The sequence below is a fragment of the Mangifera indica genome, chromosome 12, assembly GCF_011075055.1.
Source record: "Mangifera indica cultivar Alphonso chromosome 12, CATAS_Mindica_2.1, whole genome shotgun sequence".
Lineage (NCBI taxonomy): Eukaryota > Viridiplantae > Streptophyta > Magnoliopsida > Sapindales > Anacardiaceae > Mangifera > Mangifera indica.
In genome coordinates this window covers 8,806,527-8,831,159 of record NC_058148.1, presented here as the reverse complement: position 1 = coordinate 8,831,159, position 24,633 = coordinate 8,806,527, and the positions used below count along the sequence as shown (strand labels likewise).

The 24,633-nt window shown below is 35.3% G+C and overlaps 4 protein-coding genes and 1 long non-coding RNA gene across 5 annotated transcripts; 3 read left to right on the top strand and 2 right to left on the bottom strand.

Moving 5' to 3' along the window:
• The first annotated feature begins 761 nt into the window (after positions 1–761).
• LOC123192721 (probable RNA-binding protein ARP1) lies at positions 762–3,141 on the top strand. The gene is made up of 6 exons (XM_044605364.1): positions 762–1,141; positions 1,229–1,370; positions 1,528–1,651; positions 1,740–1,782; positions 2,096–2,327; positions 2,812–3,141. Exons 1-6 carry the CDS (start codon positions 965–967, stop codon positions 2,835–2,837), a joined length of 744 nt encoding a protein of 247 aa, XP_044461299.1. The 5' UTR covers positions 762–964; the 3' UTR covers positions 2,838–3,141.
• Positions 3,142–6,229: 3,088 nt separating this feature from the next.
• Positions 6,230–11,849, top strand: LOC123193071. Its single transcript, XM_044605859.1, has 3 exons — positions 6,230–6,402; positions 6,620–10,856; positions 11,427–11,849. Exon 2 carries the CDS (start codon positions 6,633–6,635, stop codon positions 10,815–10,817), a length of 4,185 nt encoding a protein of 1,394 aa, XP_044461794.1. The 5' UTR covers positions 6,230–6,402; positions 6,620–6,632; the 3' UTR covers positions 10,818–10,856; positions 11,427–11,849.
• A 987-nt stretch (positions 11,850–12,836) lies between these two features.
• LOC123193074 lies at positions 12,837–16,144 on the bottom strand. Its single transcript, XR_006496991.1, has 2 exons — positions 13,843–16,144; positions 12,837–13,218 (listed from the first exon to the last, which is right to left on the bottom strand). It is a non-coding gene; the product is annotated as an uncharacterized LOC123193074 (long non-coding RNA).
• A 68-nt stretch (positions 16,145–16,212) lies between these two features.
• On the top strand, positions 16,213–17,216 carry LOC123193073. The gene is made up of 3 exons (XM_044605861.1): positions 16,213–16,437; positions 16,588–16,924; positions 17,006–17,216. Exons 1-3 carry the CDS (start codon positions 16,268–16,270, stop codon positions 17,069–17,071), a joined length of 573 nt encoding a protein of 190 aa, XP_044461796.1. The 5' UTR covers positions 16,213–16,267; the 3' UTR covers positions 17,072–17,216.
• Positions 17,165–23,975, bottom strand: LOC123193072 (protein GET4). The gene is made up of 12 exons (XM_044605860.1): positions 23,819–23,975; positions 23,627–23,706; positions 22,875–22,953; positions 20,482–20,563; positions 20,104–20,254; positions 19,860–19,950; positions 19,433–19,516; positions 18,907–18,953; positions 18,596–18,724; positions 18,070–18,154; positions 17,727–17,807; positions 17,165–17,435 (listed from the first exon to the last, which is right to left on the bottom strand). The coding sequence occupies exons 1-12, from the start codon at positions 23,864–23,866 to the stop codon at positions 17,427–17,429; spliced, it is 966 nt and encodes a 321-aa protein (XP_044461795.1). The 5' UTR covers positions 23,867–23,975; the 3' UTR covers positions 17,165–17,426.
• Positions 23,976–24,633: the final 658 nt, after the last annotated feature.

Below are 24,633 nucleotides of genomic sequence, written 5' to 3'. Positions count from 1 at the left end.
CTAAAAACTCACTTGCATTGAAACACATTTTTCAGAGATAAATAATATAATTGTAAAGACATGATTCCAAGCTAAAGACTCTCATGTGTCTCTTTCTTCTCATTTTTATGCAAATTAATATAACAAATAACAAAATAATCTTGCAACTTTGATGGTTACTGTCATAATATATCTTGCAGATTTTATATTGCTTTTAGTTGGTGAAAAAAAAAAGCATCAACAAATTTTATATCAAGATTCATTAAATAGAATGCGACTGATGAAGCGGGAGGGGTGGCACATGAGAGTTCCGTGGCAATGAGTGAAACGACCGGTCGTTTCATGTTCTTCGCCAACTTACATATTCTAAGACTGCACGTCGTCGCGTACGTTAAATTCGTTACCTTTGTGGGCCATCATCCATTCAACGTACGGCCTTTTAGCTGTCTCTCCTTCTGTTTTCCCATTCTTCTCCACGCTCCTCTTTTCCACGTTCCGCCACGCTCTTTCCTTCTCATTTACTTTCCACGTAGCACCAGCCAGCCAGCCAGCCAGCCGGTAAACAAACAAAGATTTTAAGCGTAGTAAAAAAAGGCAACTAATTCCAAAAACATAAAGCCTCAGAATCATTCACAACTGAAAACCAAAGCCTAGCCAAGCCATGGGAGAAACGGAAACAGAAATAAAGCAAATGAATAAAGGAAAATAAATAAATAAGAAGATGAAAAGATGTTTTGTACAAATGTCAAACAAATAAATGAATATATTTGCGTGATCACGTTGGTGATCAATCTTCTTGTACGCTAATCAACCTGTCTTTGCCTCTCTGTCCTTCTGTTTTTTTTCCATTTAATTATTCCCACCTCTTCCTCTATAATTATCCTCCTCTTCTCTCCCTCCCAAAGCCTACTCTCTCTCCATCTCATTCGTCGTTTAAACCTTTCGTTAAGTTCAACTGGCTTACTCTTTTGGAGTTTCAGTGACGATGAGCAACAACATTGCACAGTTTGGTGACACCACACTCACCAAAGTTTTCGTTGGAGGCCTGGCATGGGAGACGCCTAAAGAAGCCATGAGACAACACTTTGAGAAGTACGGTGAGATCTTGGAAGCCGTCATTATCTCCGATAAACTTACCGGCAGATCCAAGGGCTATGGATTCGTAAGTTCTTTTTTATTCTTCAAATGTTTCTGCTTATTCATTATATTAATATTTGCTTTAAATTTAAGTTATATTTCGATTATGTAGGTTACGTTTAAAGAAGCTGAATCAGCCAAGAAGGCCTGCGAGGACGCCACTCCCATCATCAATGGCCGCCGCGCCAACTGCAACCTTGCCATTCTCGGCGCTCGCAGCCCCCGTTCGGCTTCCGCCACCCCAACTAAACAAGGTAAATATATAGTTCACCGTATTCTTTTTCTTTTTTATTTTTCAATTTTAAAAAACAGTTGTCTTCGGAAGAAGTACGTACTAGATGAGATTTTACTGGGTGATATTATATGCAAATTCGTGTAGTGGGATTTAATAATGTGATTAAAATCATGAAGGATCATACGTTGGACCGAGGTCCACGTCAGCTCCGCCGGCAAATCATGTGCAGTGGTACTACCCAGTTGGCACACCAGCAACGCCATTTCATCATCAGCATCATCAACCAGCTCCTTTCTATGGGTATGTCCCACTTTTCACTTCTGTTTCCTTTGGAATGTATTTTTTCCGATAGCATAGTCTTACTAGATTATTTCTCTGTTGTATTTAGGTACTCTTCGACGTACATTGCTACAGATATCAGTTACAATCAAGTAAGTTAGTGGTCCAGATTATGATTAGATACAACTGCACTGTTCTCATGATTCACGAGTCCGCACTGATGTACCCTCTGAAGTTTTAGTTTTAAACTCTCACCCTTAATTAATGCTAATGACAAGCGATAATTAATTAAGTTGTCCTCTCGTGAACATATAAACCAAAGACCTTTATTGCCATTTGTTCTATCGTGTAACCCTTTCTAACGGCCAGGATAACAGAGCAAATCATAATCAGACGTACGAGAATCAATTTGGAAAAATATGGTAACATCCATTTGGTTTGTTTTCTGTGTGGTGTGGTGCACAGAGGTTGAGCTACGCCCGCGGGTCCTACATGAACGGGCATTACTCACAGGTGTATCCGGGGGCAGCTATCATGGGCGGTAACACATTGATGCCAATGTACCCTGTGTATCATTTCCCTCAATCACAGACAATGGGCGTACTGGCCCACATCTTGCCACCGACTAGAGCAGGGCCCATGACAATGGGCCCTGCTATGATGTCAAAACCTGCGTCAATTTCTGCAACTAATACAGGTACTTAATCATTGATCGATTTTATCCTACATCTGCCACACTGGATAAATATATTGATTTATCAAATTCTTGCCAGAGTGAGGTGCAGTAAAATAAACCTACAGAACACTTTTTGGTTTAAATATTTGAAGTAAAAATAGTTTGATTTAAACCAAAAAATAATAATTTAATTTGAATGTATCCTATCAATGTTAAAAGTGATTTAAATTTATTTCAAATAAATATAATTTTATTCAAATTTTATTTAAATTTATAGTTTAAATATATTACTTAGATTTATAGTTCATATTTATTATAATTTATTTATAACATAATTTAAATTAAATCATAAATATCTAATTTATAAATCAAACAAAGCTAAATCTTTTTTAGTTTCAGGTTGACTTTCCAAACCAAAAAAAGCTAGTTAGGTTTCAGGTTCAGCCTAGGGGGGACAAAAATAAAATGAGGGACTAAAAGTTACTTTTGTTTGGCTGTGGAATAGGTAGCGGTACAGCTGTCGCTGGGTAATGAGAAGAAGGCGGCGGCGGCTATCTCGTTGCTTCTAATACTAAGGCTGTCAAGTGAAGACAAAAGGCTATGTATGCAAATCTACTTATCACTTATTTATCATCATCTTCATTCTTAAGCTAAGAATTCAAACATCTCAGGCCCATTAAGCAATAGTCTCTGAAACTATCATGCTAGAAAAAAGTGCCTCAAAATATTCTCAATGCATTTTTATATCCGTTTATTTCAATCAACTTAGGGTGTAACTGAATCTAAGACTCAAAACGAGTCAAGTTAAGTTTGAGTTTGTCAAACTTGTTTAAAAGATGATTGATCTCGACTCATTTGAGAATAGTTAAGCTTGAGCTTTAAGTTTGATTTGATATTGAAATAATATTATTTTGATACGTATTAGTGAAAACAATATTATTTTTATCGATTATCAAATTTTACAAGTCAAATACTTCTAAAATTTGAATTCAAACTTAAAAATATTAAACTTTTAAACTAAAACTCGAACTTATTTGAAATGAATTTGAGTATATTTGAGATGAATTTGAGTATACTTGAGAAAAACTCAAACTCAAACAAGTGTGATTCAAATCCAATTATAACTGAATTTAATTTAACTTAATTAAAAATTTTTAGCTTTTTATCCATTTATTCGGTAAAATCGGAACACCAAAAAGCTTGCATTTATCTAATTACTGAAAAAGTCTAAATTAACCCAAAAAAAAAATGTCAATCATACCTTTATTAATTTATATAATTTCATTTTAATAAAATTTTTTTTAATTTTATATAAATATATATTCTACTTATCATAGCCACATAAAGATATTTGTTTGGAACAATTGATTAGTGTTCTACTTATCATACCCCTGTGTAGTTATATAAATATATAAGTATATATTCTACTTGTCATACCCCTGTATAGGTAAATATTAATAACATGGCATGATATATCTATTTGATCCTTAAATAATCAAATATCTAATATCAACATATTATAAAATATCACTTCACCTTATACAAAGTCAGGTATCTAACAATACCCTATATATTGATAAATATCAATTAGGCCAAATGACTATTTCCCACGCAAGGTTTGGTGCAAAAACAATTTTTCATTCATTAATTATCGAAAATTTAAATATTTACAATTTTATTAAATTTTATTGTTACTATCAGAGATAAAATTATTATTTTACAAAAAATATTTAAAAAAACTAAAAATTTATCACATTTCCACTTTTAGGTTTAAAAACTAATAAATATCCTACACCTAAAGTTTGAAAAACTTCAATCTCTCTTAGGGTTTTTCCAACCACTGTTGCCAGTGACAGGTGGCAGTAATGGTCACATTCTCTCTCTCTCTCTCTCTCTCTCTCCCGTTCCATTCATGGCTATCACTAACTCAAGAAAGCAACTGACGAAGACGTGTCTTCGTCTCTAAACGAAGAAGTGATTCGTCTTTCTCGAAGACGAAGACGATACATCGTCATCATGTAAGAGACGATGATGATGCGTCATTTTCGTTTGGAGACGAATGATTCGTCTTTGTCGGCAATAATGGTCATAAATTAAGTGCAATTAAGAAATAAGCCAAGAGAAAGAGAGAACACTGCCATTGTTGTCGTATTCGACCGTTGACAGTGTACTGAAAAAACTCTAGGGAGAAAATGTAAGTTTTTCAAACTTTAGGTTGAAAAAATTTATTATTTTTTAAATATGAGGTTAAAAATGTGATAAATTTTAGTTTTTAAAATTTTTTAAATAATAATTTTATCTCTGATAATAATAGTGAAATTTAACAGAATAGTGAGTATTTGAATTTTTGATAATTAATAAGTAAAAAAATTATGTTTACACCAAACCTTGGTTGATAAATAATCGTTCGACCTATGGATTATGATAATTTTTTTGAATGACATAAGGATGGAGTTTATATAAAATAGGTTAAGTGTAATTTTAATATTAAATTAAAAATTTGATCATATTCATTTAACATAAAAAAATATAATTAATTTTGTTTTAGTTCATAAATATGTTTAATATAATTAATTATTTTTTTTAATAACATCATGTCAAAATTCTTTTTAATAATAAAAATAGGTTATCTGTGAAAAAATGTTTTATGACCAAACCTAAAAAGAAATAATGTGAATGTGAGGAAATCAATGTGACACAATAAGCTTATCACCATAAATCCAGATACCAAAAGACAAAAACTTTAATCACATGACGTCACAGTGCACTAAACGCATACTTTGTGGCAGCCTGTAACGTGACAAAATAAAGGTTCTAGTACATGGCTCAATGCTACTGGCCCTTCTTCGTCTTTTAGTGACGGACAAACTCTACTGAATTTGTTTTTTATTTTTATATTTTTTATTTGAAGATTAACAATGATATTAATTAAAATAGACTTTCTTTTCTGTTATATATATAATATATATATATATATATATATATATATATATATAATATATATATATATAAATAATGAGAGTATTTTATACCAAATTAGTATAATTATAAAATTATGCATATAATTTTTATATATAATTTTATATACAATCATACGATGATACATAATTATTTAATTAAAATTAACATTTCCCTAAGTTTTTGACACAAACAAATAAACTATTTCGTAATTACATAAACTACACTTTATTACATAATTATTTATATCATTAATAAAAATAAAGTGTGCCATAATGTAAAAATTATAATTACCATATTATTTCTATATTAAATTCTCCCCCTTCTTCTTTCTTTATTTTTTTTATTTAGTTAGAAACTAATCAAATTAGTTACATCTTGACTAGCTTTCATTTTTCTTGGTCTCTTCACACAATCTCAACTTAATTTCTTGAATCATTCACAAATTTTCAACTGATATAAACTAAGGTGATACAATCAAATAATTTTAAAATAAGAGAAAAATAAATAATTATATTAATTTATATAATTTATTTATATATATAATTTTATTTGAAAAGAAATGACCACGAGTGAGTAATCAGCATGAGAGGTTGTAATTCGCATCATCATCGAGTTTTATGATAAATATAATGACAAAAGTTTATCTTTTAGTGTTTTTTCAAATGTTTTTTTCTAATTGTAGATTTTAATTTTCGACAAAAGTATTGATAAAATTCTATTAAAAGTATAAACAATTGAATAAGAAAACGTGATTTATGTGATGAAAAATTATTTTTAGATCAAAACTCGGTAGAAAATTGAGAAATGTTCTTAAAAAAAATTATAATTATTAAATTATAATACGATTATTAAATTGGTAATTAAAATACAGAGCATTTAGCTGATAATTTCAGTTAATTAAGATATTTATATTTAAAAAAAAAAAAAAAAAAAAAAAAAAGGCTCAAAGCCGAGGCTTGAGAGTCTGAGACTGAGTAAGACCAATCACAGAAAAGTGAAAAGGACAAGAACCCATTATCGTCGGGTTCTGTTTAATTCTTCAGATCTCTTAAACGGCATTTTTTTTGCTCAAAACGCAACCACTTTTGTCTAAATCCTAAACCTTCGCCTTTCACGGCTCAGAAGATCTGCAAAGGTATACTATTTAATCTCCTTCTGTAAATTTTACCGCGTAAAGTTTTAATCTTCGCCTTTTATTTGTCCCCTATATCCCTGATGACTTACAAATTTACTTGCTTTGTTTGTCTATTGGGTTTGTTGAGTTTTAATGCTAGGTTTTATCACCTATTTTAGGTTTTTTTTTTTTTTTTTAAACTAAGAAGCTGTCTTTGATGATTTTGAAACATACCCAGATAATCTTTTTTAATGGAGGAAGGCAAAGACAAGGATGCCTCTCTTACTAGGGGTAATTTGGAAGAGTCTACAGTGATTGATAGCGAACAGGTGGCTAGTGAAAGTGAAACTCACGTTCAGTCTATACTGTCTGAGGTTCCGCGTGGGGTTGGTATGGTTGAGAAGTCTACCGGGGAAGGTGGTTCTGGTGGTGGAGAGGTTACAATGATGGAGGTTGGGGGCGTTTATGGTAATGATAGTGCTTTAACGGTTGGGGGTGAGGAAAGTTCAAGGAGTCAATATATTTGTGATCGTAGTGGGTCTGGTGAAGCTAGCGTGGAAAGAGATTTAACAAGTTCTATTGGTGGGGATGATGTAGCTGGTGATTTGTGTGTGAAGGGAATTGAGGTTTCTATTGGTGAAGCATCATCAAGTGACAGAGTGGAGAGGGAGGTTGGTGGCCCTGTTGTGGAGGAGAGTGTGGAGAAAAATAAGAAGGTGATTGGAGGTGAGGCTGAGGGTGATGTAGCAGATGAATTACCTTTGAGGAAAGTTGAAATTGTGAATCATGAGGTTCAAAATTTGGGAATTGGAACTGAGGTTGAAGAGTCCAAGGAAATTACGACCTCACCAGGTGGAGAAACCGTAGTTGTTCACCTGGTGCAGTCAGTGGTAGGTTCTGAGGAAGAGGATCCGGAGGGTGGACTTCATGTGGATATTGCTGAGAGGGGTAGTGAAATGGTTTGTTGTGCGGGTAATGAAGCACAGGCCAAAGGGCCTGAAAACGGGGTAGAATCTTCTACAATGGTGTCTTGTACTTTGGACAGTAAAATGCAAGTTGTGGAAGAAGTTGCTATGGACAATAAACATTCTCTAGGAAAAGATTTGGATAAGAATGCTAGGCAGGGTAGTGAATCAAATGGTGCTGGAGAAGATGCACATCAAGTTGTTGAGATGCAGAAATTGGGGGATTTGGATGATGACATTTGGAATCCTGGTATTGAAACCACAGATGCAGGTTGCCCTGCAATTGTGGAAGAGTCAAGTGCACCAGCCCAGGTTGTTGAGGAGGATGCATTGGTGGCTAGTGAAGAGGCTTTGGATTCCCAGAAAAATAATCCTAGTAGCCAGGCTGTAGAGGGCATTTCTTCTAGTGCAGAAGAAGAGCAAATTCCAGTGGTTGAGACAGATGATGGAGGAACGAGAAAAGATGCTATTTTTAATGCTAGCCCAGATTCCCTGGATGAACAAATTCCAGTTGCTGTCAGGGGGGAAGTTTCAGTGACAGATCAAGGGGAATATATGTGTACCACCATGGAAGGTATGGATACCGATGCTTTCGATGAAAATTTAAGTTTTTCACTGGAAGAACTGCAGGGACATGTGGAGACAGCTGATGGAAGTGCTCAAAATCAATGCAATATTTATGCAGACTCAACATCTTCCTTTCAGCCAACCCAAGTGGTAGGAGGTGAACATGTGGCAGTGGCCAAAAAGGTGCATCCTGATTTTGAGGAGGCCCAACAGTTGAAACTGGCAGAGAATTTGCACCAGGGAATTGCTCTTGTTGGTTCAAATATAGATCAAGCAAATGAAATTGAAAAACAAGTTGATAATGCTAAATTGGATAGCATGTTATCTTGCTCTGGAAATGTTCAGAACAATGAGGATGAGATACTGTGCACGGGCACTGAATTAGATACCCAAGTCTCTGGCAGAGAGAGGATAATTTCTTCCATGCACAATAAGGAGGCTTTAAATGATGCTGAACCAGATAGTTTAGATAGAAGGAAAGAGATATTAATTCGCAAACATCTGACAAAGGTTGTGACGGATGGTGGTAGCACTGAAAGTCACCGAAATGCATGTTCAGATTCAATATCTACAGAACAAACAGCTTTTGAGGTTGTTACCGGTGAGGGTATGACTGTGGATGACGTTCCAAAATATGCGAATGTGGAGGTTCTGCATCAGTATTCTTCTGATTTAGATGCGACTGTATCCTGCTCAGGAAATGAACAGAGCTTTCCTGCTGAGGTAGTTTGTGGAAGTACAGATATGGATACCCAAGTCATGGATGGGGGTGAAATTGCTCCTAAGGACAGTAAACAAGTTCTGGATTCCAATGTTGGAGGTCTGGAGTCTGCTGATCTTTATGAAGTTGATTCAACTGTAGGGCAAGAGATGCAAGTTGAAGAACAAGGTATTAATGCTGAACAGGTTGATTTGCATGGAGCAGAGGGAATGGAAGTTGAAGAACCAGATAGTGAACACGGTAGTGATATACATGGAGAAGAGGAGAATTTTGTTAAACGGACAACTGTGAAGGCAGGGAACTTAGTGAAATCCCATCAAGCTAGTTATCAGTTGGCCCTAGAGGATAAAGGAGAGTTTGGTGTGTTTGATTTGGTCTGGGGTAAAGTGAGGAGCCATCCATGGTGGCCTGGACAAATTTTTGATCCTTCCGATGCATCTGAGAAGGCCTTGAGGTATCATAAGAAGGATTGTTTTCTGGTAGCATATTTTGGGGATCGAACATTTGCTTGGGTTGATGCATCTCAACTGAAGCCCTTCTATTCACATTTCTCCCAGGTAGAGAAGCAGAGCAATGCAGAAGTATTCCAGAATGCTGTCAATTGTGCTCTAGAAGAAGTCTCCAGACGCTTGGAGCTGGAGCTAGCTTGCTCTTGCATAGCAAAGGATGCTTATGATGATATTAGATTACAAATTGTCGAGAATACTGGAATCCGGCAAGAGTCCAGTATGAGAGATGGGCTGGATGAATTTGCTAGTGTTCATTCTTTTCAACCTGAGAGATTAGTTGAGTATATGAGAGCATTAGCACAGTCTCCATCTTCTGGGGCTGACAGATTGGAGCTTGTGGTAGCTAAGGCTCAGTTATTGTCCTTCTATCGTTTAAAGGGGTATTATCAGCTACCTGAATTCCAATTTTGTGCAGGTTTGGTAGAAAAAGGTGTGGATGTTTTTCGCTTTGAGGATAAGGTGCATGCGACTCCTTTTAGTAAGTATGATGAGCATATTCAGTCTGGCCAGGAGGTTTCTGGAACTCAAAGAAGGTCATATCGTAAGCGTAAACACAATTTGAAGGATACCATGCACCCTAGGAAGGAAAGAAGCTTGTCTGAGTTGATGACTGGTTTTTTGGATTCTCTAGATGATGATGAATTTGGTACTAGCAAGTTGGTTTCACCATCGTCTGGAAAAAGGCGGAAGGTGGTTGATTCTATGGGTGCTGACTCATTGCAAGATGTGAGAAAAATTATTTCCCTTGCAAAAGTATCTACTACCACATCTCAAATTCCTAAACCATCCTTTAAGATTGGTGAATGCATACGTAGAGTTGCGAGCCAAATGACTTCATCTCCATCTATCCTCAAGAGTAATAGTGAGAGGTTGCATAAATATGATGGAGATGGAGCAGATATTTCATTTGAGAATTTTGAGGATGCAGAAGGAAAGATGATTCTTCCTGCAGATTATTCGTCATTAGATGATTTGCTATCTCAACTTCATTTGGCAGCACGAGATCCGATGAAAGGATACAGTTTTTTGAACACTATTGCTAGCTTCTTCTCTGATTTCAGAAATTCAATAATTCTAAGCCGGCCTGTGGATAAAGCAGGTGGTAAAAGGAAAAGATCTTCTCACTCAATTATTGGGTCTCCAGAGACTTTTGAATTTGAGGATATGAGTGACACTTACTGGACAGATAGGGTCATCCAGAATGGTGCTGAAGAGCAACCCTCAGGCGGGAATGGTCGAGAATATCAAATTGTTCCTGTTGAACAGGGGAAAACTGCTCAAAAGAGTCGCAGATCATATTCTAGGAAGCAATATTCTGATGGCAATCAGGATCTGGCCCCTCCAAAACCGCCTGGCTATATCGACGAGAATTCACCTGCAGAACTTATACTGAACTTCCCTGGGGTAGATTGCATTCCTTCAGAGACAAACCTGAACAAGATATTTAAGCGCTTTGGGCCATTGAAGGAATCTGAGACAGAAATTGATGAGGAAACTAGCCGTGCCAGAGTGGTTTTTAGGAAATGTTCTGATGCAGAAGTTGCTTCAAGTAGTGCTGCAAAGTTTAATATCTTTGGATCAATTGTTGTAAATTATCAGATCAGCTATATTATATCTGTACCATTTAGAACTTCACCTATTGTCACAACCCTAGGCGAGGAATATGCAACTTGATGTCCACACATGCAAATTGAGTTTTGATGTGAACTTCAGGTATATTTTTGCCCTTGGACTGAAACTTTTATTCTGTTTATGTTGGAGGTTCTTGAATTTGGGTCATAATTTGCATGACTAAAACATGTTTAAATATTTCTTGTTGAAGAGAGGTAGTCAGCTATTAATGTACTCTGTTACTTTTTTTCTGTCAATTGAAGCAGTATTGCTGTCAGTTTTCGAGGACAGCAGAATTCTGAGGACTATGTTACTGACCCTAAAATGCAGTAGTAGGAATCAACATTATTTTACTCCTCTGTAGGTTAGAAAATTTGTCCTTGGATTTACATATGCCTGGTATTTTAACTTTGAAGCCAACTGAGAGCTTCATTTATATGTTCAGACTCTGAAACCATGTTGAAACATTTCCTTAATGTATCACTGAATGTTGAAACTTGAGAAAATTGATGTATGTTAAAGGGTTTGATCCACTTGTGTGCCAGAGGCCTCTTAATATCTGTTGCTGTAATCCTATATGTTGCAACCGTTGGTTCTTTTATTTTCATTTTCTGGCTTCATTTTATCTCACTGATGGTAATTTTTATTCATTAATTAATGAATTTGTTATAGGAAAGAGCCGACACCAAAGGATATAGGCGGATACAGTGCTGATGATAACAATGCTATGGTATATGCTGATTAAACTGGCTGCTACAGAAGGTAACCAGACTTTTAGTTCGTCTAGTTATCCACTATTTCTTTGCCCGGGATTTGTTTTTTGTTGAGTTAAAGTCAGATTTCTGATGTTGTGTCATTAAAAATTGGTTAGTGTAATATATTAACTACGCTGTTCTTGAGGATTAAAGATTCCATTGCAAATCATGTTGCATATCTATCATTTTCTGCTTGAGCTTTTTGCTTTGTACAAGATGGTTGTTAGTCACTGTCAATACTTGTGAAGGGCCTATGCTTTTGCAGTCACTTTGAGTTATGCCAAGCATCGGCTACTTGTCGGTTTACAAACAGGATGGTTGTGATTATGATTTTCTTGTACCTTTACTAGCCTTTGATGTACAAGCATGCAAAGCTGTATGGTTAAGGGGAAGACTGCCGGCACACAGTCCTTGATCGAATGAAATAAGTAAAACTAGACCGAAAATTTTGCTTAGTATGAATTGATGGTAACTGAAGCTACCTGGAAGACTTAATGGAAAACCTACTCTGATTTAAAATTGAATGTCAACATACTAACAAACTTTTTGAAGCTTCTAATCCCCATCAAACAGAAAAATGAATCAGAAAAAGACCGGTTTCTGAGGTGTGAAATGTTCTATTTAGAATTGTATGATTTATGATACAATATTTTGGCCTGTGTTTACATGTAATGCACAGTTCTATTCATAGTATTTTATTTTTGGACTGATCAGAAATGCTGTATTGTATCTCATCCATTTCATTGCAAGTATAGTGGTGAACTTTGTACAGCCTTTTCTCAGGCCTGGGAGATTAATATAATTACCTCCAATCCGGATTGTTTAGAAGCTTTATGGCCATGGTTACATGTAATGCATAGTTCTGGCATATTCTTGCCATGGCCGCTTCTGTTTTGTAGTTGTATGGATCGGGTTGTTTACTAGTTAGATGCTTTTGCTGAGCAAATATAATGGAGTATACATTTGTTTTATGGCCAAAGATCTGCTTACTGAATTAAAATATATCAGAGTATGAGTTCCATTGGTGCATCAGTATAACTGAGCATTACTATATCAGCGTTAGATGCTGCAATAAGTTAGTTCTAAGTCATTTTAGTTGTTAAACAACAGGGTAATTCACGGAGTGCAGATATTATGGAGCTCTTCCTGTTAAAAATCCTACGTTTCATTTTGCTTTTTATGGGTTTTATCACAAGTGAACTTGAGATTGGTGCTGTTTCAAACCAGGTGATAAGCAGGAACATAAAAAAATTGCACCTCACTATAATTTTACTTTACTACAATGTTAAAATTCAAGAAATAGTAGTAAATTAAAAATAAATAAAGATGGGCACATAAATGGCATACCAAACTATTGCACAATTTACGTGGATGATTCTTCAGTACAAGAACGGTGATTCTGATCACAAAGAAAAACCTACATGCTGATTCTTCTTAAATTAATTCAACTTCTAAATTTAGACAATATACAAATGCACAAATAATCAACTTAGCAGAATTACCTTCATGCTGATTCTTCTTAAATTAATGCAACTTCTAGCATGCAGATGCACAAACAAATCAACTCAGCAGAATTGACACTCAGATCTCATTTGCAGATGAATTTACCTCACAGGGGACTGGAAAAGGATGATGAGAGTTCATTCAATATCTTCAGATTATCGTCCCTCTACAAACCCTGACCAACCCAACTTCACTGGTGTGATTTCCTGCAATCCAACAGTGAATCACTACTACAGATATTACCCATTTTAAAGGCTTTGCAGCAATATGAGTATCATCAATGTACTTCAATTACATCATTTTCTTCAGTTTGCATATAGCTCAACAATGTGAAGGAATGCCAACCAAAAACCTTGTCAATTGCACCTCTTAAAATCGAATTCATTCATCTTCTAGAGTGGGAAAATGCACAATCTATACAAATTTTATTTAAAACAAGGGTAAGCATACATGATACGGACACAAAGCACTGACTTGCAGTATCCTTGCTTGCATGTTTAGGTAGTTCATTTCCTCACCATGAAACCTAATTGGTAATATAAGGTGTAGGACACATTCATTATCGTCCTAATTCACTAATATTGGCAACTTATTATTGAAATTTTAATACATGTATATGGATACACAATACAAAGTAGGTAAATCAATCTATGATGCATACTATACAAGGTGTACCAGAATTCAGGCAATGCATCTTTCTCCGTCAATTAATTCCAGATATCAAAAAATTATAAATTCAACAAAATGCCACAAACAACATCACACCAAAAAGGGTGTTGCAAGGTAGTGAGATCTTTTGTGAATACAAACAACTTCTGGAAAAAACTTACCTTCTGTCTTCAATGCAGCTGAATCTATGCCAAACTGCTCTGTTTGATGATGTTCTGAAGTGCCCAAGAGATCTTAGCTACTTTGGTCAGCTTTTGAAATGCATTTTTGCCTTTTGATTAGTCCATCCACTAAATTCATGTAGGTTGATTTGTTTACAATGATGCTCTTTTGCATTGTTTTCTCAAAATTTGCTCATTGCATCCTTGTGTTTCCATAGAGTACAGAGCTCATTTCTCTGCTCCTGAGTAAGCAAAGGAACTAGAATCCAATCCCTCAGAGGTAGTCACTACACTCTGCCCCTCTCCCAATTGAATTGGCAGATCCTTTTTCAACCATTTTAGACTTGAAATCCTCTGCTTCTTGAAGCTTACAGGCATTAATTAGTGCCCCCTGAATGATATTAAATGTATAATGATCGGGCACTGGTTTCTTTTTTTTTCATTTCATATATCTCATCAAATGCATCCTTGAATCTCCCTTCCCTGCATAGACTTGATATCATCTTGTTGTAAGTAATTGCATCAAATTTCCTCCCTTTTGAAATCCATGTGTTGAAGAGTTTAAGAGCCTTTTCTAGCATACCCTCCCTACAAAGCCCTCCAAGAAGAATAATAAATGTAACGACGTCAGGTTTGAGACTGAAATGCTTTTTCAACTTGTCCCTCCTTGCAGTACCCATGAATATTTGAATTGTATGTGGTTTCATCTGGGATTAAACCACTCTCAAGAAGCTCATTCAGCTTGTAAATGGCATGCTCAGTCATTTCTGAATGACATAGCCCTGCAATTATAATGTTATAGGTAATAATACGAGGATTCTATTAAGCAATCAATTTCTAAGTTTGTCATTTCAAAGCTCAGCCCACCTTTTCATCCTTAAAATATCCTGTGATAAGAGTGCCATAGCTCGCCTCATCAAGATAAAATCCCCTCATGATGGCTCTATCAAGCAAGTTGTACGCCTCATCAAGCTTCTTCTCCCCCCAGTGTATGAAGAATGGTATTAAGTGTAAAATTATTCATCTTCAACTCATCCATTGTTCTGAACGCTTCAACCATCTTCCCTGCTTTACGATATCCATTTATCAAAATAGTGTAAGTAACAGTGTCTAGTGGAATAGTAGTTTCTTCCATTTTCCTCATGGTATTAATGGCTTAGTCAATTTTGCCTTCTTCTAAATACCGCTTAATTATAATATTATGAGTAACTGCATTCAGCTTCACTCCTTTCGCCAACTGCATTCAGTTTCACTCGTTTCGCCAACTGCATTCAGTTTCCCTCCTTTCTCACCCATTTCATTAATCAACTCAAATGCTCTAAACTACTACCCGATTCAAAACATCCATGAATTATAGTATTATATGTAACCACATCCGGCAACAGCTTCAAATTCTCCATCTCATTCCTCAACTGAAATGTCTTGTCATTACACATCCCATTAATCAACATAATATGTGTCCAAAAATCCGGCAACAAATTATCCAATGTCATCAACTCCACCTTCATTGCCTCCTTTAACCACCCCAACTTACAATACCCACATACCAAAATATTATACGTGCTCCAATTGGGTAACAACCCTTCATTCTTTATATCTGATAACAAATCCCTAGCCTGACTCAACCTAACTTTCTTACACAAGGCATCCGATATAGTAAGTTATATTATCTGGTAAACGACCAAAACCCTCCATTTTCTTCAGCCACCCAAGCGCATCCACAAACTTATTCGCCAAGCAACATCCATATATCACAACATTTATAGTACTAGTATCAGGTTTAACTTCAAAGTACATTAGTCATATCTTTAAAACTTTATAAGCAAGCAAAATTGAAGGCGAAGAAGAGTGTCTTACCAATCCATTTGCAAGCACATTGCAGTCAACCATCTAGGCTGTACTTCAACCTCTTCATTTTACTAAAAATCTGAGCAGCCAAGTGGGGCTTCCCGGACTCAACATAGGCGCTGATACAGGAGTCGAAAAGCAGTTTCGACGTCTTAATACCATATTTCTTGGGGTCCCAGTTACCGGGCTTAACAAAGTAGCCATGGAGAACATGTTGGCGGCCAGAGCTAATGAAAGAAACAAGCAAAGATATGGCGTCCGCACGCTTGTGAATCTTGCGATATTGAAAGAGTGAAGGAAGAAGAGGAAGAAGAGGCAGAGGAGATTGTGCGAAAGAGGCCCAAGAGGGCGCCGAATGGGACTGGGTCCATTTGAAGAAAAAGATCAATTTTGCTATGTTGGCTTTTATTTCAAAATGGTAATTCTAAAAATTTCTTTTTTTTATCAGAACCATTCATATTTCAACTTTCAATCACCTTAAACGACATCGTTTAGAATAACGTCCATTCTATCAGTGGATTTGTGGTAAACACTATGTTGGGAACCAGATTCTGTTTGGCTCATCTTGCGGAAGAAAATGGAGAACCCTGTGAAAATAAAGAAGCAAGCAGAGGTGGTGAAACTGAAGCCAATAGAAGCAACAAAAGAAAGCTTTGCGGAATTTGGACAAGTGATTGAAGCTTCACCTGATGGCGAAGAGTTTGGCCCTCAAGACGCTCAGCTAGACCTCAGCCATGGCTTACCAAGGTGATTGTACCGATTCCGCATTAATTCAATATGTCTTTTGTTTTAACTCTTTATCAACTCTGCATACAAAGTGTTAGTCTTTTTCTGTTGAGTTCAAATTCAAATCAGTGAAGTTTTCTAGGTTTTGGTCTGCTTCATGCTTTTCAACAGGTTCTACATCATGCGTCTGGAAGACAGACCATTGAAGTTCTCAACAATTACACATCATGCAGGTGTGACTCAGTGCCTTGGCTCAATTGGTGGCCATGTTTGGTATCTAGGAGTAGCTAAGCCCTCCATTGTTGATTCAAATGAAGCTAGGAGTGATGCAGTCGTTGCGCGGTCTCACTGTGGTCATTTCTATGTTCCTCCTGCTGTTGAAGATGTGCGCGTTTTTAGAATTTCCGGCCCCAAGTTTCTTAAGCTTAACCGTGGAACCTGGCATGCGGGACCTCTGTTTAAGGCAGACAACATGGACTTCTACAATTTAGAACTCAGCAATACTAATGTGAGCTGTTCACACTTTCTTTTTTCTCTTAGATCATAATTTTTAGTTCTGCATTTTCATTAAGGTCATCTTTCTGTGTAGGTTGTGGATCACACAACACACAATTTCATCAAGGAGAATGGAGTGCTGTTTTCGATCCATGAGTAGATTTATACTAGTTTCCGTCTCTGTGTTTCAACTTTTGAAGAAGACATTTCATGTATTATGGAGGCCAGTGACTGCCTACTTAAATAAAGCATATGAACACCTAATAAAAGGAACTTGTTGCAAAAGAATTGGAATAATTTGATTACATTCCAAGCATCATTCTGAAATTTTGGTTCTTCAAAATTGCCCAGCATGGTGTTCAGTAATGAAGCTTTTCCTTACAAAAGAAAACAAAGAACTTGTTTGAAAAAGTAAAATTCAGAGAGTGTCCAACAAATCAACTACTCCGCTCATCGAAATGCAGAAAAATAGCAGCAATTTTGGGTTCGTTTAGATAGCACGACACTGTTTGTCACTACATCATCTGCACAACAAAGTTCAATATTTAAAGAGAGAAGCGAACTCAAGTATTTTATTTTCCATTTTTGCAGACCATATTAATTTATAATTTGAAGAAAGTGCATGTGTGAAGCACGGGAAATATCTAAAACCCAGTTAAAAATAGCGATGAGCAATTGCTTCGGGAGAAAACTTCCAGGAATTGATGTCAAACTGTCAATGTCTAGGTTTTTCTGGACCCTATCATGTAGACCGTACATGACTGTACGTAAATGAAGACTAGAACATTATTAGCAGCAAAGCTAACGATAATTACCTTGAAAATGTCTCCAAACATTCCTTGCAAGGGATTTCTACGCTTTACTCCAAAAAACCTCTCTGCAATTTCGTCAAGCAACTGAACCAAAATCTTTATGTCAGAACTCATAAGTACTTGGAAATCTCTATGAGCCAAAGAAAAATGCTTTTTTTTTGGTTGGGTAATTACCGACGATGAAATGATGATAATAGCTAAAATTCAATTGAAGAAATATGCAATGAAAATTATTGTACAGATGCAAACTTTTGCCATGTGCTTGACAAGAATAACAGGGATAGCATGGATTTATAAGAAAGACGATAACCGGGATCTACTGCAATTAGCAACATAGATATTGTACCTCATTAAATGCAGGTTCCCTGTCTATACTTGACTTGTAATTGGCTCTCAACATATTGAAAAGTGGCAAAGCATCTCTCAGCAACCTGCAATGAATAGAAGGGAAAATAAAATCATATAATGATGAAATATATAAGTAAGGCATAGGATTTGCAAACCTTTATTTCACACAAATTTTTACATCAAATGAAGCTATGAAAGGAATTCTGAGAATATGTGCGCATAATTATAAATAAATATGTCAAATAAATAAAGGCCATTATAAATTCAGGAAGGTAAATGATATTCTGCAGACAGTTTGAGGAAGAAGCAAGACTGAGATTTAAGAACAAAAACAATTTCATATCAATCATATGATCATGATTTCCTTAAGTGGATTCAATGCATTAAAAAGTTGCCCTTAACACACTTGACTCAGGTACCAGCCTACGTATTATCAGTGGACATTGAAAAACAGAGTTCCTTCCCTATCAATGAAATATACCAACATAAAAATTATATATGGAAACAAATTAATAATAACTTACGTCTGTAAAAGATAAGTAATAAATTGAATTAAGTCTGATTCACCCAAGTCAAGTTGCTTAGATTCCACTTCCTTGTTTACTTCATCCATAAGAAAGTTAGCATCTTTCAGGTTACCCATAGACAGATACCTACATAGAAAAGAAAGTTTTAATCAAAGTAAAGCTGAATACTTTACTTTACTACAATAATATCAGGTGTATAGACACCTAAACATAGGATGCATATTTGTAGTAGCCGAAATGTCCTCAAATTTGAGGATGAACTTTTCATTGTAAGAAAGTGCACTTTTCTAGTTCTTCAATGAGCTTACATTAGAATCGCCCGTGCAATTGCCAGATCATCTTCACCTGGATAACACTGCATTAATTGACACGCATATTAGTTGAACATGTTAGGCACAAATACCATTCCTTAATTTAAGTGAATTGTGCTCCTTCTAGGAGTGTTTAGAGAAAACAGATTCATTAACCTTGGCATTTCAAAGTTTTTGGTTGAAAAGCAGAAATAATCCCATAATCTAATAAGTAATATAAAAATCTAGAAGTTACAAATTTTAGGCAGCAATTTTCTTTAACAATGGGATGTAGAAACATAATACAGTTATAAACAAAATTATAAATCTTGTGGAGACGCTTGAAAATTTCTACAAAAGTATGACTTAAAATTAGATGGAAGTCATAAATACATAATATATACACAAGCACACTCATATAATAATACAGATGTTGCACAAAGCAATGACAGTATGGCTTAAATTTGTGGACACTATTGCACCTTGTCACAGAATAATAAACATAAAATGTGTTTAGGATTATAAATGTATTGAAAAAGCTAACCTTGCCCATAAAATTGACTAAAATTGATGCGAACTTTGCTGGGTCGTTTCCCCTGACAAAATGATATGATACTCTAGGCATGTCCTGAAAACAAACAGTACATCAATATTGATAATGCCAATCAACTTCAAGAACCAACAGTATGCATAGCATAATATGAATCTCTACGTCTCACATTAAAATTTTCATCCCAATAAAGAGATGCCATATTACTAATTTAACATAAGTTAATAAACTGAACATCCTAAATTTACTTATTAAATGACCCATATTGACTAGAAATCAGAATCAGGGTGCAATATGTAGGAAAGTGCTGTTCAGATATGATCATATTATAGGTTCAAATCATTTCACTAAAAACGATGACACAGAACATGCCTTAAATGCCACCTTAAGCACAAATAATTCTTTTCTAGTCAAAACTTACCATCTCGGGTGATTCTGAATACATATATTCAGCTAGCATAACATGCAGCTCTGGAGATCCAGTTTTAGGAGCTCCAAACTCCATAGACCACCTGACAAACAAAGAAACAGTAACAGTAAACCACAAAATTAAAAAACACATTGCATTGCATAGTTTCACTCCCAAACATTGCAAAGAAAAAGGAAACAACACATCCAGCATACACAAAATAGTTCCAAATCAAAATAAGGGCACAGTATCTCACTTAATAGCAGCCTTTAAGAATGATGAGCAGCCCTCTACGCATGTTTTCGCTCTCCCAAGGGCTTCGGTAAGTTCATGCATGCCGTCATCATCTTCCAAGGTATTTGGCACAGGAATCCGAGGAAAGAGCGCAAAAATTTTTCTGATGCTATCTGACACACATATTTTGTTATAATTGTGATGAAAAACACCCTAAAAATGTAGACCAATAGCACTATCATATTAAATCACATTTTTCCCTGAGTTACTTTATATGCATTGAATTGTTCAAATTAAGTTAAGAGAACTGAAAAGGGGCCATTAATATTCATTACATCCTGCATAACAACATTAACCATTGACTAAGGGATTCAAAGTTTATCACAGGGTATGAACTGACCAAGGGTTTCTTCATCATAAGGAGTTTTCGCTTTAACAAGTGTCTCAGCGTACAACACAGCAAGTTCTGCCCCACAAGTAATCTGAAAAATTTTCAAGCACATCAATTAGATAAATTATAAGAAAGGGGATAAAAGGAGAAATTTATTCACTGTTCTTTTAGTATACACATTTCCATCATCCATACTATTAACATCAAAAGGACTATTTATGGCCACTCTTTTACTTGTACTACATTGAAACTTAAGACAGCATGAGCCATAGTCTACATAACAAAACTCATGCTGGGTCAATTTGCATTACAATATCAATCCAATACTTAATTTCAACACTGGGAGCAACATCTATCACTATATGTGTTTATAAATAAATGTCAATCAGAACAAATTTTATGCTTGTTTAGCTAGAATTTGGAAATGCAATAGATGGCATGACCAAACCGGATTAAGAAGTTAGATCTATCAAATATGGACTGAAAAAGACTAAATCATCCAAAACTGACATTGATACAACATGCATACCACAGTTATCATTTGTTACTGTAGACTGCTGTTACTGTAGGCAGTAAAAGGCAAGTCTAAGTGAGTTAATCTTGTCCTAGGTTAGTAGTGCCTTGTAGCCATTCATTTAATTGTGCAACTGGCCATCTGATTCTGCAGGTTTTTGGGTTTCTGAAACTTGTATATATTGATCGGTAAATTGTTGAGATTAAGAAAAAAGAGGAAGAAAAGTCCCCTCCTTTTCTCACCATCACTGGAAAACTCTATTCTTTCTCACAACCATCATGGCATCAGACCTCTGATCTGAGCTATAATCGACTCTTGGCTAAGTTAAGATTGTTCACAAGTTCTAGATGGTGGTGGATCGAGGGAATCTTAATGACAGTGACCTCCCCAACGACCCCACAGCAGAATCGAGATCCAGTCAAGGAAATCTCAGAGAAAGTCACCTCTCCAGTGACATGGCAACAAGATTGTAACCTATCAACAACACCATGACAATCATCTCCAGAATTCGGATTTTTTTGGCAACACTTTCTGAACCACAAAACTTTCTGACAGTCTTCTATGAGCCTCAGATCTTGCCAGCAATTGTCTGCAGGCTTCAAATTTCTCTGGTGACTATCAACTGTCTCCAACCCTTATATTTTTTCTGACTAACCTCTCCACCACATGCTCAACCATAAAATTTTGCTCAGACAATGCTAACTTTTTGAATCGGTGTCAAGATGTATAAGAAAACAGAGGGCAATTCAACGGGGGATTCAATTGGGTTTCAAAGCATGAGTACTCCTAGGGACAACCCCTCCCTTTTTATTAGCCCAGCGAAACTGAATGACAACAATTATTTGGCTTGCTCAATTGGTCCTATTGTGGAAAATTGTATATTAGGGCTACATCACCAACGTAAAGGGGAAAAGGCCGAACCCCACTAATCCCTCTACCCAATGATGAAATATCAATAACTCCTTAGTCATATCCTAGCTAATTAACATCATGTGACCCATCATTGCTGAGGGATATTTTTTTCTTAACAGTGCATGGAATATATGGAGTACCTGGGCCTAAAGGAAATAAAATCACTTCCTCTAGATTATGATTAAAAAAGCAGCAATTAATATAGCTAATAATCTAGTGTAACATGAAAAAGCTAAACATATTGAAATTTACAGACACTTTATCAATGAAAAACTCTCTAGTAGACAATTTGTTACATCCAAGGGGCAACCAGCCAGTATTTTTACCAAGAATCTAAATTCTAAAAGTTTTCATAATTTTATTTGCAAGATAGACATGAGAAACATATATACTCCATCTTGAGGGTGAGCGTAGATTGTTGTAGGTTGTAAGAGGCAAGCCTAAGTGAGCTAATCTTGTCCTAGGTTAGTAGTGTCTTGTAGGGAGGCGACTGTTCATTCAATTGTGGGGCTGACCATCTAGATTTGCAGGTTTTTTGGGTTCTGATACTTGTATATATTGATTTGTATATAGTTAAGATGAGTAAGAAAAAAGATAAAGGAAAGTTCCCTCCTTTTCTCACCATCACTGGAAAATTCTTTTCTTTCTTACCTTCTCTCTCATAACCAACAGTTACTATCTTCCAATCATCTAATCCAAAAATTAAACTCATATCTAATTTGCAGCTATTAGGTACAAACCAGACTAAATCCAACTAAATATCAGCTAAAACATTGCAATAATCCAACCTTCATCTGAGTCATTTAAAGATAAAACTTCAAACCCTTAGTTTCAACAACAATGTTAACATTGGCTAAAGCAAAATTGCTGGAAGTACAGAAGGAACATAGAACTCTTTTTGGTTGAATAAATTTTCCAAACCATAAACAAAAGCCTTGAGCCCAAAAAAGGAAAAAGGAAAATGAAAAAAGAAAACCTGGTTGTTTTTTAACTGGATGCATGCACCAGAATGCAGGATTTCCAATGCCTCTGTAAATCTCTGTGCAGTGACATATCTGTATCAAGAGAAGTCTTAAGTAAGCTAAAACACTCTTGTCTCCAGCCATTATAAATACTAACCTCAGGTAAGACAGAAGAAAAAAAGAATTTTAAGTTCAGTACTATTTGCCAGAGATAAATCAAATCAAACTCTAGGATCATGTGGCCATTACATGTGCACAAGAAAAATCACAATATCCAAATAAATTTAATTTGAAGCGCAGAGGTTGCATCTACAAAACATGAGACACAATCCAAAAATATTCAAAAAATCAATAGTATAACAGTTAATAATGCTGTTTATTTTTATTTATTGGTTTTGGTCAAACAAACACTTAAAATGATCGTCAAACGAATATGAATTCAAAGAAAAAACATGACTGAAAAAAATTAAGGTGCTTCCTGATAAAGAATTAATTTTGCTCTTGAAATAACATGTCAAATAGGCACTTGAAATGATCATCAAAAGAACATAAATTCTAAGAACATAATAGAAAATACAAAAATAAAGATGCTTCAAGAAAAAAAAAATTGATTTTACAAAAAGCCCTTTTACTTCAACAAATCAATCCCTATTAAAGCATAATGAAAACAAGTCTGGCAAAAATAAGAGTAACTAGCAAAATTAAATCAATGACTAATAATGATGATAATAATTAAAAATAGCGATAATCATAACAGAGGTCTTACCGTGCGCTAATAGACTTGTACATCTGTTGAGCTCCATAAAAATTACCATCATTTATAACTTTCTCTAATTTCTCAACGTTCTGCATTCAACGCCAAATAAAAAGCAAATCATTTTTATGAAATTAAAAGTGCATTGCCTTCGTGACTTATTCAATTAAAATCATTGAAACGAAGCAAATTGAGAGATCGCACCTCTTGAGCCGGCGGCAGAGCTGCTCGTCTCGGTCTTTGGCGCGACATGTCGTGGCGAAGAGAAAGATCTCTTTCGATGCAAATTGCCAAATTTATCTTCCCTTTCCCGTCGCCTTCATTTGTAGTCGTTTTAAAATTACAGCGTCGCCCGTCTTTTTAGTTAATTTTTTTAATTTTGCTCGTTAAAAAATTAAAATTATTTTACATTTTAAATAAAAATAAAAATAAAAATAATATAAATGAACCCCCCAAAAGAATCGTTCCCACCCAAAATTTAGTCTCTTTGTAAACACACAGATAGAGTTTTAAAAACTTAAATATCTACCCATAAACGATTAAACTTAATTAAAATTATTAGTTATAAGAAGTAAAATCATTATTTTATTTCTAAATCCTAAAACCCTCAAAGTTTATATCATTTTTCCTTGTAGTTTAAAAAATTAATAATTTTTTTTTCAGAATTAAATTTTAAAAATTTCACTTTTCCCCTAGTAGGGTTTCATACTTTTCAAAATTTTCCTTTTTAGCCACCCCCAAAACTTTTTGAAATCTTTTTCACCCCCCATTTCGTTGGCCTTTTCATCTTGATGGGTCTAGGCTCTAAATCGTAGGATAAATCGTTTACTCTTTCATCTTCGTTTTAACTATTTTAAAGACAAAGATCGACTCTAAAACATTAGTTTCAAGTTGTCGATTGCGCAAGAAGAAACAAAGATCAACATCAGAAGATTCGTCTAATATTGATTCATTGGCTGAACGAAGATGAATCATCTTCATTCGATGAAATTGTTATTAATGGGAAGGTCAACAATGAG

What these genes read in the sequence shown, in the direction of transcription:
- LOC123192721 (XM_044605364.1), top strand. Translation starts at nt 965, where the DNA reads ATGAGCAACAACATTGCACAGTTTGGTGACACCACACTCACCAAAGTT. An exon ending in GATCCAAGGGCTATGGATTC is followed by an intron (nt 1,142 to 1,228) that starts GTAAGTTCTTTT and finishes TCGATTATGTAG; the next exon opens with GTTACGTTTAAAGAAGCTGA. An exon ending in CAACCAGCTCCTTTCTATGG is followed by an intron (nt 1,652 to 1,739) that starts GTATGTCCCACT and finishes TGTTGTATTTAG; the next exon opens with GTACTCTTCGACGTACATTG.
- LOC123193071 (XM_044605859.1), top strand. Translation starts at nt 6,633, where the DNA reads ATGGAGGAAGGCAAAGACAAGGATGCCTCTCTTACTAGGGGTAATTTG.
- LOC123193073 (XM_044605861.1), top strand. Translation starts at nt 16,268, where the DNA reads ATGGAGAACCCTGTGAAAATAAAGAAGCAAGCAGAGGTGGTGAAACTG. An exon ending in CTCAGCCATGGCTTACCAAG is followed by an intron (nt 16,438 to 16,587) that starts GTGATTGTACCG and finishes GCTTTTCAACAG; the next exon opens with GTTCTACATCATGCGTCTGG. An exon ending in TAGAACTCAGCAATACTAAT is followed by an intron (nt 16,925 to 17,005) that starts GTGAGCTGTTCA and finishes CTTTCTGTGTAG; the next exon opens with GTTGTGGATCACACAACACA.
- LOC123193072 (XM_044605860.1), bottom strand. Translation starts at nt 23,866, where the DNA reads ATGTCGCGCCAAAGACCGAGACGAGCAGCTCTGCCGCCGGCTCAAGAG. An exon ending in TACAAGTCTATTAGCGCACG is followed by an intron (nt 22,954 to 23,626) that starts GTAAGACCTCTG and finishes CTCTTGATACAG; the next exon opens with ATATGTCACTGCACAGAGAT. An exon ending in ATTGCACGGGCGATTCTAAT is followed by an intron (nt 18,725 to 18,906) that starts GTAAGCTCATTG and finishes TTTTCTATGTAG; the next exon opens with GTATCTGTCTATGGGTAACC.